The sequence below is a fragment of the Muscardinus avellanarius genome (genome assembly GCF_963383645.1).
Source record: "Muscardinus avellanarius genome assembly, chromosome: 21".
Taxonomy (NCBI): domain Eukaryota; kingdom Metazoa; phylum Chordata; class Mammalia; order Rodentia; family Gliridae; genus Muscardinus; species Muscardinus avellanarius.
This window is the reverse complement of record NC_137807.1, coordinates 24,987,514-25,002,236: the sequence shown is the minus strand read 5'-3', so window position 1 is coordinate 25,002,236 and position 14,723 is coordinate 24,987,514. Positions and strand designations below refer to the sequence as shown.

The following is a 14,723-nucleotide window of genomic DNA, read 5'->3' as shown; positions in this document are numbered from 1 at the left end:
CTAAGCCTCCGAAGTACTGGGATTATAGGCATATGCCACCACACCCAGCATTATAAAATATACCCTTTAAAATAATTGATAAGAAATTCATCCAGTTTTGTTACAACCTATAAAATACCCTTGTCTGTTCTATTCATTGTCAAATTAAGACAAAGATTCTCCCCAGAATCATAAATTATCAAGAGTATTTATGATCCTGCATTTGCTAAGAATGACTGATATTGCTGGGTGTGGTGTACACACTTAATCCAAGTCCTTGGGAGGCTAAGATAGGAGGATCACAGGTTCATGGCCTGCCTCAGCTACTGCCTCTGCAACTTAGTGAGACCCTGTTTCAAAATGAAGAATAAAAAATAGGGTTGGAATATAGCTGAGAAGTAGACCACCCCTGGGTTCCATCCCGTTCCACACGAAAAATAAAGATAAATAAAACAGGGCTGGGGGTGTAGCTCAGGGGTAGAAGGGCCTGGGTTCACCTCCCATTATGCCCCCCACGCCCCTAAGAGGAGCAGAGGGAAAGGCCCCTTGACCTCGGGAACCAGCGCCCAAGGTGGGGTGTGTGTGTGTGTGTGTGTGTGTGTGTGTGTGTGTGTGTGTCTGTGTGTGTGTGTCTGTGTGTGTGTGTCTGGGGTGGCTCCCTGAGTGGGCAGTTGCTGTCGGGTCCCCGGGGTCCTCCGGGTCTTGCTGGGGCTCCTGGGCTGAGAGGGGCTCTGGGGTCCCCACGGGGGGGGGGGGGCTGCGTGAACTTGGTTCAGAGCCACCAGCATGCAGGAGTTTCGCAGATTCCCAGAGCCCCCCACCGCGGGAGGCTGGCCCTGTCGTGGGCGGTCACGGCTCACCTGGGGCCGCTATGCAGAGCCCGCGTGCCTCCTCCCCTGCACCGTGCGCCCGCCCTGCCGGAGCGTGTCCTCCTCCCCTGCACGGTGCGCCCGCCCTGCCGGAGCGTGTCCTCCTCCCCTGCACGGTGCGCCCGCCCTGCCGGAGCGTGTCCTCCTCCCCTGCGCGGTGCGCCCGCCCTGCCGGAGCGTGTCCTCCTCCCCTGCGCGGTGCGCCCGCCCTGCCGGAGCGTGTCCTCCTCCCCTGCGCGGTGCGCCCGCCCTGCCGGAGCGTGTCCTCCTCCCCTGCGCGGTGCGCCCGCCCTGCCGGAGCGTGTCCTCCTCCCCTGCACGGTGCGCTCGCCCTGCCGGAGCGTGTCCTCCTCCCCTGCGCCGTGCGCCCGCCCTGCCGGAGCGTGTCCTCCTCCCCTGCACACTGCGCCCGCCCCGCGGGGACCCGGATGTGGCCTGGGGGCGGCGGGGGGGGGCACGCAGCATCAGGACCACCTGGCGCTGGGCTCCTCTGGAGGGTGTGGCCCGGGCGTGACTCCGGCCCGGGCGGATCCGGGAGGGGCGGTGAGTGCGGACCCAGCCTCGGCTGAGCGGGCGGAGCTCGGAGCAGAGGCTGCGCGGCGGCGACAGCAGGTGGGTTGCGGGGCTCGGCGGGCGGAGCTGGCTGGGCCTGGGCGGGCAGGTGCGCCGGCGGCCTGGCCGTGGAGTGACCCCTCTCTCTGAGGCCAGGTGGCCGCTCGGCCCCGCCCTGTTCCGGGTCCCGTCGTCGCGGGCCCAACTCCCGGGAAGCCTCGGGTTTCACCTGCCGGAGGAGAGGTGCTGGCACGGCAGCTCTGTCTTCCTGGGGCTGCCTCCTCCCCGCCCTCAGGGCCCCTCAGGTGGGGCTTCGCCTCCCCGCCACAGTCCAGAAGGCTTCCTGTGGCCTCCAGTCCACCCTGACCCCTGCCCAGCCCTCCAGCAGGCCTAGGTGCAGGTCCCACAGTGGAGGCGGGCAGCCCAGGAGGCCTGGAGGCTGGGGGACCTGGCCTGCGGCCGCTGATGCCCTCTGTCTCCCCACGTAGGCCCCAGCCCCGGCCTCTGGCTCCTTTCAGCCGCCACCATGGTCTTGGGACTGCCCAGCGCCGCCAGCCTGGCACGCTTCTGCCAGAAGCTGAATCGGCTGAAGCCGCTGGAGGAGTCAGGCATGGAGACGGCACTGCGGCGCTGCCTGTCCACGCTGGACCTCACCCTGCTGGGTGTGGGGGGCATGGTGGGCTCTGGCCTCTACGTGCTCACGGGCACCGTGGCCAAGGACATGGCCGGCCCCGCCGTGCTGCTGTCCTTCGCCCTGGCTGCCGTGGCCTCCCTGCTGGCAGCCCTCTGCTACGCGGAATTCGGAGCACGGGTGCCCCGCACAGGCTCCGCCTACCTCTTCACCTACGTGTCCATGGGCGAGCTGTGGGCCTTCCTCATCGGCTGGAATGTGCTCCTGGAATACCTCATCGGGGGCGCCGCGGTGGCCCGCGCCTGGAGCGGCTCCCTGGATGCCATCTTCAGCCACCGCATTCGCAACTTCACCGAGTCCCACGTGGGCGCCTGGCAGGTGCCTTTCCTGGCCCGGTACCCGGACTTCCTGGCTGCTGGCATCCTGCTCCTGGCTTCGGCCTTTGTGTCCTGCGGAGCCCGGGTCTCCTCCTGGCTCAACCACACTTTCTCGGCCATCAGCCTGATGGTCATCCTCTTCATCATCATCCTGGGCTTCGTCCTGGCCCGCCCCCACAACTGGAGCACCGAGGAGGGTGGCTTCGCTCCGTATGGCTTCTCGGGCATCATGGCGGGCACCGCCACCTGCTTCTACGCCTTTGTGGGCTTTGACGTCATCGCCGCCTCCAGTGAGGAAGCCCGGAACCCGCAGCGGGCCGTGCCCATGGCCATCGCGATCTCGCTGGGGCTAGCAGCTGGTGCCTACATCCTCGTCTCCACCGTGCTGACTCTCATGGTGCCCTGGCACAGCCTGGACCCCGACTCGGCACTCGCGGACGCCTTCTACCGGCGGGGCTACAGCTGGGCTGGCTTCCTTGTGGCAGCCGGTTCCATCTGCGGTAAGGGGCTTTACGGACAGCATGGGAGGCCTGCTCTGAGCCCTGCCTTGAACCTCTTAGAAAAAGCACCTCCCTAGCTGGGCATGGGGGGTGCGCTCTTGTAATCCCAGATAGAATGTTCAATCTTCGGTTCTGCAAAAGAAAAAGAAAGAAGGAAAGAAAGAAAGAAAGGGAGAAGAGCCTCCTAGTATGGCGTGGTGGTGCACACTTGTAGTACTTGGGAGGCTGAGACAGGAGGATCACAGGTTCATAGCCAGCCTCTGCTACTTAGTGAGCCCCTCTGTAACTTTGTGAGGCCTTCTGCAACTTAGTGAGACCCTGTTTCAAAATAAGAAATAAAATCGGCCTGGGGGTATAGCTTAGAGGTAAAATGCCTCTGGGTTCGATCCCTAGCACCATAAAAAATAAAATGAAATAAAATAAAAATAAAATAGGACTGGCAGTGTAGCTCAGAGGTAGAATGCCCCTGGGCTCAATCCTCAGTGCCAAAGAAAGAAAGAAAGAAAGAAAGAAAGAAAGAAAGAAAGAAAGAAAACACACCTGCCTCCAGGCCTCTGTTTTACCAGGTGCATAACAGGCCGAGGAAGGTACTGGTGGGGAGACGCTCCTCTGGGCTTGTTGGAGAGGCCCCTTGCCAGAACTGAAATAGCCACAGGCTCTGGGCACAGGCCTCTGGGGCCTTTCCTGGGCAGCAGGACTCTGCTCTCTGCATTCTCCAATAGCCTTGTGACTAAATGGAGGGGCCCATCCTGAGGCGGGGTGACAATCTGCAACCCCATACACGCTCACAGCACTCTGAAAGTCAGACAGATTCGCCCGGTGTCTCCAAGGAGCCACGCCTGCCCCAGCCCCCAGCAGCGGCCGGTGGCTCCCCCGTGCTGACCAGGGCCTCCCCTCCGGTGGCTCCCCCGTGCTGACCAGGGCCTCCCCTCCGCTGCAGCCATGAACACCGTCCTGCTCAGCAACCTCTTCTCGCTGCCGCGCATTGTCTACGCCATGGCCGCCGACGGGCTCTTCTTCCAGGTCTTTGCCCACGTGCACCCCCGGACACAGGTGCCCATGGTGGGCATCTTGGTGTTCGGGGTCCTCATGGCCCTCCTGGCGCTGCTGCTGGACCTCGAGGCGCTGGTCCAGTTCCTGTCCATTGGCACGCTCCTGGCCTACACCTTCGTGGCCACCAGCATCATCACGCTGCGCTTCCAGAAAGCCTCTCTGCCCCGCTCTCCGGGCCCAGCCAGCCCCTGCCCCACTAAGAAGTACGACTCCTTCTCAGACCACATCCAGCTGGTGGGTGCCACGCAGGCCTCGGTGTCCGAGCCCGGGCAGCTGCGCCCGGCTCTGAAGCCCTACCTGGGCTTCCTGGGCAGGTGCGGCCCTGGAGCCACTGTGCCGTGGGCACTGGGCATCCTGGTGATCTCGGCCGTCACCCTGAGCTGCGTGCTGGTCTTTGGGAACTCGGCCCTGCACCTCCCGCGCTGGGGCTATGTCTTGCTGCTGCTCACCAGCGCCGTGGTGTTTCTGCTCAGCCTCCTGGTCCTGGGGGCTCACCAGCAAGAGCACCGACAGGACACCTTCCAGGTAGCCTCCCCCAGCCGTGGCTCGGCCTAGCTGCTCCCCCTGACCCCTCCTCTCCTGCCGGTCCATGCGTTCGGCCCTGTGCCGTGCTTGGCGAGGGAGCACGTGTGTTCAGATGTGACACGGCAGAGGCTCTGTGAATGCTCACAAGACCAGGCCCGGGCTGGCAGGCCTCCCTTGCAGCTCCGCCCCGCCTTGTGCCCTCAGATGCCCCTGGTGCCCCTGACCCCAGCCCTCAGCATCCTGCTCAACGTCTGCCTCATGCTGAAGCTGAGCTACCTCACCTGGGTGCGCTTCTCCATCTGGCTGCTGGCCGGTGAGTGAGGCCCAGCTGGGCCCCAGGTGTGCTGCAGGGGGAGGGCAGGGAGGGCAGGCGGGCTGGGCCCCAGGTGTGCTGCAGGGGGAGGGCAGGGAGGGCAGGCGGGCTGGGCCCCAGGTGTGCTGCAGGGGGAGGGCAGGGAGGGCAGGCGGGCTGGGCCCCAGGTGTGCTGCAGGGGGAGGGCAGGGAGGGCAGGCGGGCTGGGCCCCAGGTGTGCTGCAGGGGGAGGGCAGGGAGGGCAGGCGGGCTGGGCCCCAGGTGTGCTGCAGGGGAGGGCAGGGAGGGCAGGCGGGCTGGGCCCCAGGTGTGCTGCAGGGGAGGGCAGGGAGGGCAGGCGGGCTAGGCCTCAGGTGTGCTGCAGGGGAGGACAGGGAGGGCAGGTGGGCTGGGCCCCAGGTGTGCTGCAGGGGGAGGGCAGGGAGGGCAGGCGGGCTAGGCCTCAGGTGTGCTGCAGGGGAGGACAGGGAGGGCAAGCGGGCTGGGCCCCAGGTGTGCTGCAGGGGAGGGCAGGGAGGGCAGGCGGGCTGGGCCCCAGGTGTGCTGCAGGGGAGGGCAGGGAGGGCAGGCGGGCTGGGCCCCAGGTGTGCTGCAGGGGAGGGCAGGGAGGGCAGGCGGGCTGGGCCCCAGGTGTGCTGCAGGGGGAGGGCAGGGAGGGCAGGCGGGCTGGGCCCCAGGTGTGCTGCAGGGGAGGACAGGGAGGGCAGGCGGGCTGGGCCCCAGGTGTGCTGCAGGGGAGGACAGGGAGGGCAGGCGGGCTAGGCCTCAGGTGTGCTGCAGGGGAGGACAGGGAGGGCAGGCGGGCTGGGCCCCAGGTGTGCTGCAGGGGGAGGGCAGGGAGGGCAGGCGGGCTAGGCCTCAGGTGTGCTGCAGGGGAGGACAGGGAGGGCAGGCGGGCTGGGCCCCAGGTGTGCTGCAGGGGAGGGCAGGGAGGGCAGGCGGGCTGGGCCCCAGGTGTGCTGCAGGGGAGGGCAGGGAGGGCAGGCGGGCTGGGCCCCAGGTGTGCTGCAGGGGAGGGCAGGGAGGGCAGGCGGGCTGGGCCCCAGGTGTGCTGCAGGGGAGGGCAGGGAGGGCAGGCGGGCTGGGCCCCCTCAGCTCGTGTCCCCTCCCCCCCTCTCAGGACTCGCAGTGTATTTTGGCTACGGCATCAGGCACAGCAAGGAGGAAGAGCGGGAGCCACCAGCACTGGCCACCTCTGGCTACGTGTTATTCCCCCGTGGCAGCCTGGACGAGACGGTGCAGCCCGCACAGCCCGCTAGCCAGGCGCCGGCCCAGGAGCCTGTGGGCACGGAGCCGCCAGCCAGCCCTTGAGGCCGGCTCCCACTCACCCTGCCGTCCCCCGCTCCTCCAGAGGCCGCAGGAGCTGAGAGCTACTTCCATCCAGGGCAGCTGGGGCTCGTAGGCCTGCCTGCCCAGGCTGGGATGGTTCTCAGCCTGGCCTGAGCTGGGTCTTCAAGAATGGGCCTCGGCCAGGGCTGGTGCGATGGACTCTGCCCAGCACCTTCCTGTTTATGACCAACTCCTGCTACCTGGGCAGGCGGGGTTGGGGGAGTGGGGAAGAAGCCGTAGCCCCGGAGATCCATAATAATAGCTGCCCGGCCAGCCGTATAGTCAACCGGTGTGTCCACTGTGGCATTCTTTGTGGCACCGAGTCTACCTGCCCAGGGAACCAGACACTTACTTGTCCCCGATCTGCAGCAAAGACGCACAGACTCGGGTCTAGGGGTCCTCCTCCCTCCCAGCCTAGAGGACAGCAGCAAGGAGGGGCCCCTGGCAGGGGTGGGTAAGGCCCTCGCATGTCCTCTGGGGTGGTGGAGGGAGCAGAGCCGGGGCCCCAAGGAGGTTGCCTAGAAGGGGCAGTGGGGCTCCTTGCTCTCCCTGGGATCCGAGCAGGCCCAGCACGTGTCGAGGCTCAGCCGGGGACATCAGCCACACCTGCACTCAGGCACCTGCACCGCGGCACATCCCCCTCCAGCCTGTGCCTGCGTGGCTCACTCTGCCGTCCTGCAGTGCACGCCCGTGTGCACAGTAAGCTGACGGCTGTCCTGGCTCCGGCTGGCCCACAGTGTGGCTCCCTCCCAGGTCCAACAGCTGTGCACAGCTGCACAGGTGCACATGAACCCACGCCCCTGCGGTCTTCCAGCCCGTTGCTGGCTGTGGGGCCCCAGTCTGGGGGCGGGGGTCCCCAGGACGGCCCTGGGCCTTCCCTGCGCCCTCCCATCCCTGTCCGTGTTGTGTCACACCCGCTGTGGTCCCCGGCCTTGGTTCCTGCCTGGAAGGACTGCACAGGGAGCTGCTGGCTTGGGCAAGCTTTACTACAGTGGTGACATCAGCTTTCTCTGGATGTTGAGGATGGCCAGGTACATCAGCCCAGCTCCGAGAACCAGGCCTGGTGGCTTGCGAGCCTTCCCACCCTGGCCCCTGGGGTTGTGCAGAGGCAGGGACACCAGGGGCTTGGCTGAGGCCCTGGGTACTAGATAATTCCAGATGCTACTGCAGCGAGGCTCAGCACAGCGCCCCTCGCTCCCAGCCCACCCTGGGACCCAGGGAGGCTTGGCCCCTTGCAGTGTGGTCCCTCCCATCCTCACCTGAGTGCAGGAATAGGGGGGTCCCCATCAGGCAGGACCCAGAACCCCCAGGAAAGTTCCAGAGCCAGAGCCTAGCCAGCCCTGAGCGGACTGGTACCCTTTGTGAAGGGCATTGCTCACAGTGGCAGTGCTCTGCCTGGTGTCAGGGAGCGGGTCTCCTGTGTGTGTGCCTCAGTCCAGGCCCGCCAGGTGCCCAGATAGGTTACTGGGTGTGCCCTGGATGGCGTGCATTCCAGACATACCCCACCCCTGGGGCTCCCATGAAAGCTGGTGACATGGGTGCTGGGGGTCGTGCTGGGGGTCTCCAAGGAGGTACATAGAAGATGGCGGCGGGCCCAGTGACCACTGACTCGGCCCCATGGCCCTCCCCCCAAGTCCTCCGTAGCCCAAGGGCTGCTGCAGGGAGGCGGCAGGTGGCCGTGGCTGAGCAGATGCTGGCGTCTACCCATGATGCAGTGTGGGTGTCCCAGGCGCTCCCCGCCTCCGTGCCTCCTGATCCACCACCTGTCTCTAGACAGAACCAGCTCCTGTGGCTCCCCAGGAAGCAAGACTGGACCCAGGCGGGAGGTTGGCCTGGGAAGTCCAGGGTGGGATTCTGCCCCCTACTTCTATCCCGGGCCTGCTGGGCCTGCATCTTTGAAGTCCCCAAGCCAGGACCTCTGTCCTTCCCCATCCCCAAGCCTCAAACAGAAGGAAACGGCTCCTGGCTCAGGAGTAAGCGGGCGAGGGGGTGCCGGCGCCCCAGCAGGGCCACCCGGGCCCCGGGGTCTGGCCCAGCAGCTGTAGTCAAGGGGCAGGTGCCGGCAGGCACTGGCTAAGTCGCACTGGGGCTGGCAGGTGCAAGCGCTGGCTTGGTCCATGCAGCGGTGGCTGTCACTTTGGGGGCTTTTGCCTGCAGACAAGGATGCAGGTCAGGGGTCAGCCAAACCCCTGGAGCGTGGCAGAGGCTAGGGGCCCGGCAGAGTGGCCGAGGCTCACCTCCTCATACTTGGTCCTCCGGTAGAAATGGGCTTCTCTGTCCACGTACAGCAGCAGCAGGTCGCAGAGGAAGGTGACCTGGGAGAAGCAGGGCCCACCATATGCCAGCTCCCCAGCCACCCTCTAGCCACCTGCAGCCCAGGGGGCTCTTGTGACCTGGGCAGGCGGGCACTGCCACCAGAGGGAGCCCGCGGAAGGGGCACTCACCACACCCAGCGAGGCTGCTCCGGTGCCCACCGTGATGGCCATGGGGATGAGCCCGAACTTCCCTGCCTGAGAGAAATCCAGGCCGGGCCCTCGCCCCAGCCCCTCCGGGCCCCATCTGAACCCCTTCCCGGCCAGACCCCTACCTGCCCGGTGACGAGGATGTCAAAGCGGATCCCGTAGAGCTTGAGCAGGCTCCGAGCCTCTATGCCTGGCTCCTCTATCCAGTGGCTGGCTGTCCTGGGGCGAGGGAGGGGCTCTGCTGGCCATACCACCCATTCCCAGGGTGGGCTACGGGGGCTATTTTTTCCTGTGGGGTGTGTGTGTGTGTGTGTGTGTGTGGTGCTTGGGACTGAATCCACAGGTGTTCTACCCCCAGCCCTTTTTCATTTTATATTTTGAAACCATCTCACTAGGTGGCCCAGGCTGGCTTTCAACTTGCATTCTATGGGGAGTGTGTGTGTGTGTGTGTGTGTGTGTGTGTGTGTGTGCGTGCTAGGGATTGAATACAGGAGTATTCTATGTCTGAGCTACATTCTCAGCTCTTTTAGCTTTTTATTTAAAAACAGGGGCTTGCTAAGTGTCTGAAGATGTCACTATGCTGCTGAGGCTGGCTTTGAACCTGTTATCCTCCTGTCTCCGCCTCCCAAGCACTAGGATTACAAGTATGCATCACCATGCTTGGCCTATCTTTTGAACTTTTCTATAAAAATTTCTATTATTTTAGATAAAATCCTAACTTGACAGTGAAAAGGGGAGTCCCCCGGGCTTGGAGAGATCTGGAGACAGGGTGGGCGGAGGAGGGGCCATGCCAAGGTCTAGAGGTGGGCAGCCCACACCAGGCGGGGTGGAGAACTGGGGGGGGGGTGCGGATGAGCCCAGGCTGGCTGACCAAGAGCTGAGAATGCCCCTCCTGGCTGCGGCACGCCCTCCCAGCACAAACACACTGGAGTATCCAGAGGGAGGGCCTGGTGGTCATCCCCGTGGCCACAGGAGGTGGGTGAAGGGGCGCGGGCCGGGAGTGGCAAGCAGGCACCATACCTGAAGTTATAGCTCCTTTCCTGCAGCTGGAAGGAGTAGCGAGGCCAGCAGTCGGAAGCCCCTGCATCCAGGTCGCAATCCCAGTGGACACTGATGCCCACGGCGCCACCCTGCACACGGCACATCTCTGCTCCACTGGTGGGGGCCTGGGCCCTCCCCTGAGCCCGCCAGGACCCTGCCCCCGGGGGCCCACCAGCAGTGCCAGATCCTCGAAGTGCGCCCCAGCCGCGGCCACCAGGTCTCCGACGCGGAATACAGGGCAGTAGGGACTGGAGCGTGCGTCATAGCGGCAGTGCTTGAAGTAGGCGGGGTCCCAGGTGTCTAAGGTGTTGGACCTGGGAGGGGCGGTGATCAGCTGGTCAAGGGCGGGCAGAAGGGCTGGGGCCGGCCAGGGCCTGCCCGCCCTTACTTGGTGAAGTTGAACTTGCTGAAGGTGACTGTGTTTTTGATGAACAGCGTGAAGTTTGCGGCCTGGAGCAGCAGGGGTGTCCTGCAGGTGGAGGGCACACTGCCAAGATTTTGCCTGTCCTGGGCCCTGCCCCAGGAGTCAGAGGAGACTTACGTGGGCACAGTGCCGCTCTCCACTGGGCACCAGCCCTGGATCTCACAAGTCCTGTGGGTCTCGTTGAACACCACACACTGGCCTGTCTTGATACCTTGAAAACAAGATGAACTCAAGGCCCTCCATGTCCGGGGCCTGGGGAGGGTGTGGAGCAGGGGGCTGTTGGCAGAGCTACCACCCAGGGGCCCGCGCCTCCCCTGCCCTGCTGGGGCTCTGGAAGACAGAGCTCACAGTTACCGTGGCTGTGTGTCCCTGTCTCCCCTTCCGGGCAGTCCTCGTTGACCCAGCAGCTAGCCAGAGGGGTGGAGGGGTGCTGGTGTGGACGGGAGACCTCAGTCACCTGTGGCCCCGGGGGATCTCCCCCGAGACTCAGCCCCACACATTCCAGGAATGTCTCGCCCCACCTTTAGAAGTACACAAGACAGCTATAGAGCAAAAATAAGAAATGGAGGCGGAGGCCGTAGCCGGGCAGGACGGTGCATATTTGAGGTCCCAGTACTTGGGAGGCTGAGACAGGGGGATTAAATGTTCAAGGCCAGCCTTGGCAATTTAGCAAGACCCTCAGCAACTTAGTCAGACCCTGTTTAAAAAAAAAATAAGGCTAGGCATAGTGGCATGTGCCTGTAATCCCAATACTTGGAAGGCTGAGACAGGAGGACCACAGGTTTGAGGGCAGCCTCAACTACTTAGTGAGGCCCTCTGCAACTTAGACCCTGTTTCAAAATAAAAAATAAAATGGGGCTGGAGGTATAGCTTAGAGGTAGAATGGCCCTGGGTTCTATCCCAGAGAGGAGAGAGAGAGAGAGAGAGAGAGAGAGAGAGAGAGAGAGAGAGAAGGAGAGAGGGAGAGAGAAGCTAAATGAAATAATTTGCCAAAAGATTTAGCCCAATGTCCTGATTATACTAAGTACGTACTTGGCCTCTAACCACTGGGGAAGGAGGGAGCCATGGCTGCTGACGTAGACTGGCGGAGGAAGTAAGGACCCACGGGAGGCTCCCTGGAGCCTTACCTCTGGGCATCTGCCTTGAACTTGGGCTGGTATCACAAGGAAATTGGTCACCAGGAAGAACACGTTCTCTCCCTAGGAGGCAAGTCTCAGTTGGCTCCTGCTGGCTCCCTCGACTGGAGACACCAGAAGCCTGGTTGCTGGGTGGGTGGGTGGGTGAGTGGGCAGGTGGTTGGTTTTGGCAGTATTAGGGATGGAACCCAGGATCTAGCACATGCTAGGCATGTCCCCCGCTCCCCAGAATTTAAGTGTGTGTTGGGTGCTGGGGATGAGCCCAGGGGCATTCCACCTCTGAGCTACAACCCCAGTCCTATTTTTTAGTCTTTATTTTGAAACAGGGTCTCACTGAGTTGCAAAGGGCCTCATTATGTAGTTGAGGCTGGCCATGAACCCCTATCCTCCTGTCTCAGCCTCCCAAATGCCGGGATTACAAGCCTGGGCCACCACGCCCAGCTTTATTCTTTATTTTGAAACAGGGTCTCACTAAGTTGCAGAGGGCCTCACTAAGTAGCTGAGGCCCACACATGGTCATGTTCCCCTGGCTTGGCTTCCTGACCTGTCCCCCTCGTCCACCTGGAAACCTCCTACGAGAGCCCTGTCCAGGCCCCACTTCCTCCAGCCGCCCCTGGCACCACGCACCTGTTCCCACACACCCCTGCCCCAAGGCTGCTGCTGGAGCTGCCAGCGGGGAGGACCTGTGCCCGGCAGCAGCAGCAAGGACCTACCTGTGGTGGCTTCACGAAGTCAGCCACATCCCACAGCCGGTTCCCCAGCTCCTTAATCTGAGTCACAGAAACCCCTTTGAGTTTGGTGATGACGGAAATGTGGGGGTCCGGGTCCCGTTCCTGGTAGCCTTTTTTGGCAAGTAGGGCCCACCTGGGGAGGAGGTGGAGGACACTGTGGTGGGGCCCTGGCACAGGTGGGCTTGGAGGAGCTGAGCTCCTCCCCCCATACCAAGGCCTCCTCGCCCAGTATCCAGGGCCCCCACTCCTTCCACCTCACCAGTCACCCCAGGTCCCCACGCTTCCCCGCTAGACCCAGCTCCCTTCTGAAAGACTTTCTGGCCCTGCACCGTAGCTCAGACCGGTAATGCTAATACTTGGGAGGCTGAGACAGGAGAACTACAGGTTCAAGGCCAGCTTCAGAAAAGTAAGGAGACCTCAGCAGCTTTGTAAGACCCTGCTTCAAAACAAAAAAATAAAGCCAGGCATGACGGTGCATGCTTTAATCCCAGCATTCAAAAGGCTGAGACAGGAGGATCATGGTTCGCAGACAGCCTCAGCTACTTAGTGAGGCCTTTGCAACTCAGTGAGACCCTGTTTCAAAATAAAGAATAAAAAAATAAGGCTGGTGGTATAGCTCAGAGGTCAAATGCCCCTGGGTTTCATCCCCTGTGCTGCAAATAAATAAATAAATAAATAAAATAATAAAATAAAATAGGGCCAGAGGTCTATTCAGAGGTTGAATGCCCTTTAGTTCAATCCCCAGCACCAAAAAAAAAAAAAAAAAAAAAGACTTTTCTGGCCCCAAGACTGGGGTGTTCCTACCACTGGCCCCCATGAGCCCTGCCAGCTCCCGCATAACTTCTAGAACATGTCTTGATCGCAAGCCCGGCTGCATTACAATCAACAGAACATAACCTCGTGGTGTCCTTGAGGGCCCTGGCCAAAGAAAACCCAGGGGACGTGTGCTGTAGGCTCTCAGCAAAAAAAAAAAAAAAAAACCAGAAAGCCAGGCATGGCGGTGCATGCTTGTAATCTACCACCAAGACCCTGTTTCAAACAAAAAAATAAAATGATAATAATTACTATTGTTGTTAATATAGGCTAGGGTGTAACTCAGAGGTAGAAGGCCCCGGGGTTCAACCCCCAAGGCCACAGGGGAAAAAAAGGGGGCATCCTCTACTCTGGAACATCCTGGGGCGCAGCCTCATAGCTCCTCCCAGGGCTCACCATCCTCGCCCACCGCCTCACGCACACCCTGCGTCTGTCTAATGCAAGTGCTGTCCACCCATTGATTTACTTATTTAGGCACCAGGGGCATTATTTATCAGGGGCACTCTACCTCTGAGCTACACTCTCAACCTATGTCTTATTCTTTATCTTTGAAACAGGGTCTTAGTAAGTTGCAAAGGGCCTCACTAAGTTGCTGAGGCTGGCCGTGAACCTGCGATCCTCCTGTCTCAATCTTACAAGTACTGGGATTACAAGCACGCACCATCACACCCGGTTTTTACTTTATTTTGTTGTACTGGGGATGGAACCCAGGGGCCTTCTTCCTCCAAACTATGCCCCCAGACCTATTTTTATTTCTTATTTGGGAATAGGGTCTTGCTAAGTTGCTGAAAGCGTCACTAAGTTGCTGAGGTTGGCTTCAAACGTGTGATCCTCCTGTACTGGGATTAAAAGGGCTCATTTTGTTTTGAAACAGGGTCTCACTAAGTTGCAGAGGGTCTCACTGAATTGCTAAGGCTGTCCTCGAACCGCGATCCTCCTATCTCAGCCTCCCAAATGTTGGGATTACAAGCGTGCACCATCACGGCCCTTTGCTTTCCTTTTAACTTTTCCAGTCCATGCTATGACAAGTATCTCCTGCCCTACCAGGGTGTCTCCTGGTAAGGAGTGGGGTGGTTCTTCCTGTGCCCAGAGCCCAGCATGGGGCTGAGGACCAGGCCCCTGAAAGGAGGCAGCGGTCACACAAGAACGCAGGCACACAGCTTGTTCCTGCAACCTGCTGGCCCTTCCTGGTGTCTACCCCCCCCCCCAAGCGGCCACAGCCTGGCCCCCAAAGAGCCGAACCCCACCCCCTCTGCCCGGCAGGACCAACCAGGATCCCTCCGCTGGCCGGGAAATGCTCTTACCCCAGCACATAGGCCACGACCCCCAGCTGCAGCAGCCTCTGCAAGGCGCCCACCCGCCAGTTCCTGGTCAGCACAAACTTCTCCGTTTTGTAATCCAGAAGCCCCCAGGCTGCCAAGGCCCCCTGGGAGCCCATGCTCCGGGCCCCTGCTGGCGGCGGCATGAGTCAGCACAGCAGCTGTAGCTCCCGCTGAACAGAAAGCTAAGCCTGTACCCAAGTGGGCCAGGCCAGCCGTTGTTAAAGGGACACCTCCACTTAGGGCAGGCCTGGGCTCAGTCCCAAACTCTCCAGAGTCCCTGGCCACATCAGAGAGGGGCAGCCCGCCCCTGCCCTCTGACTGCAGTTCCTTATATGGTGAGAATGACAGGTGTTTTGAGTGCTGCATGGGGGCAGGAAAGCCCAGAGGAAGAGCCAAGGAAAGTTTCAGAAAAGAAAAAAAGCTGGGCATGAGGCACGCGCCTGTAATCCCAGTGCTTGGGAGGCTGAGGCAGGACTGCAGGCTTGAAGCCAGTCTTGGCAACTTAGCAAGACCCTCAACAACTTAGCAGAGCCCTGTTTCAAAATATTTTTAAAAGTCCCGTACGGAGAGCCGGGCGTGGTGGCGCACGCTTGTAATTCCAGTGCTTAGGAGGCTGAGACAGGAGGATCACACAGCTTCAAAGCCAGCCTCTGCTACTTAGACTCT

At 61.5% G+C, this 14,723-nt stretch overlaps 2 protein-coding genes across 3 annotated transcripts; one reads left to right on the top strand and one right to left on the bottom strand.

The window, feature by feature from the left end:
• Positions 1-1,926: 1,926 nt before the first annotated feature.
• SLC7A4 (solute carrier family 7 member 4) lies at positions 1,927-6,110 on the top strand (the record flags this gene model as incomplete). 2 transcript variants are annotated; one of them, XM_080717385.1, is made up of 5 exons in its annotated part: positions 1,927-2,264; positions 2,871-2,908; positions 3,849-4,486; positions 4,691-4,799; positions 5,920-6,110. In XM_080717385.1, 5 exons carry the CDS (start codon positions 1,927-1,929, stop codon positions 6,108-6,110), a joined length of 1,314 nt encoding a protein of 437 aa, XP_080573511.1. The 2 variants fall into 2 exon arrangements, with proteins under 2 accessions (XP_080573511.1, XP_080573510.1); XM_080717384.1 differs by having other exon boundaries at positions 1,927-2,908.
• Positions 6,111-8,095: 1,985 nt separating this feature from the next.
• P2RX6 (purinergic receptor P2X 6) lies at positions 8,096-14,173 on the bottom strand (the record flags this gene model as incomplete). The annotated part of the gene is given in 15 exon segments (XM_080717829.1): positions 8,096-8,159; positions 8,161-8,176; positions 8,179-8,209; positions 8,211-8,279; positions 8,366-8,443; positions 8,573-8,638; positions 8,716-8,809; positions 9,611-9,720; positions 9,804-9,945; positions 10,020-10,100; positions 10,173-10,266; positions 10,410-10,485; positions 11,183-11,254; positions 11,905-12,055; positions 14,040-14,173. Coding segments are annotated over 15 exon segments (1,278 nt in total).
• Between the last annotated feature and the right edge of the window lie 550 nt (positions 14,174-14,723).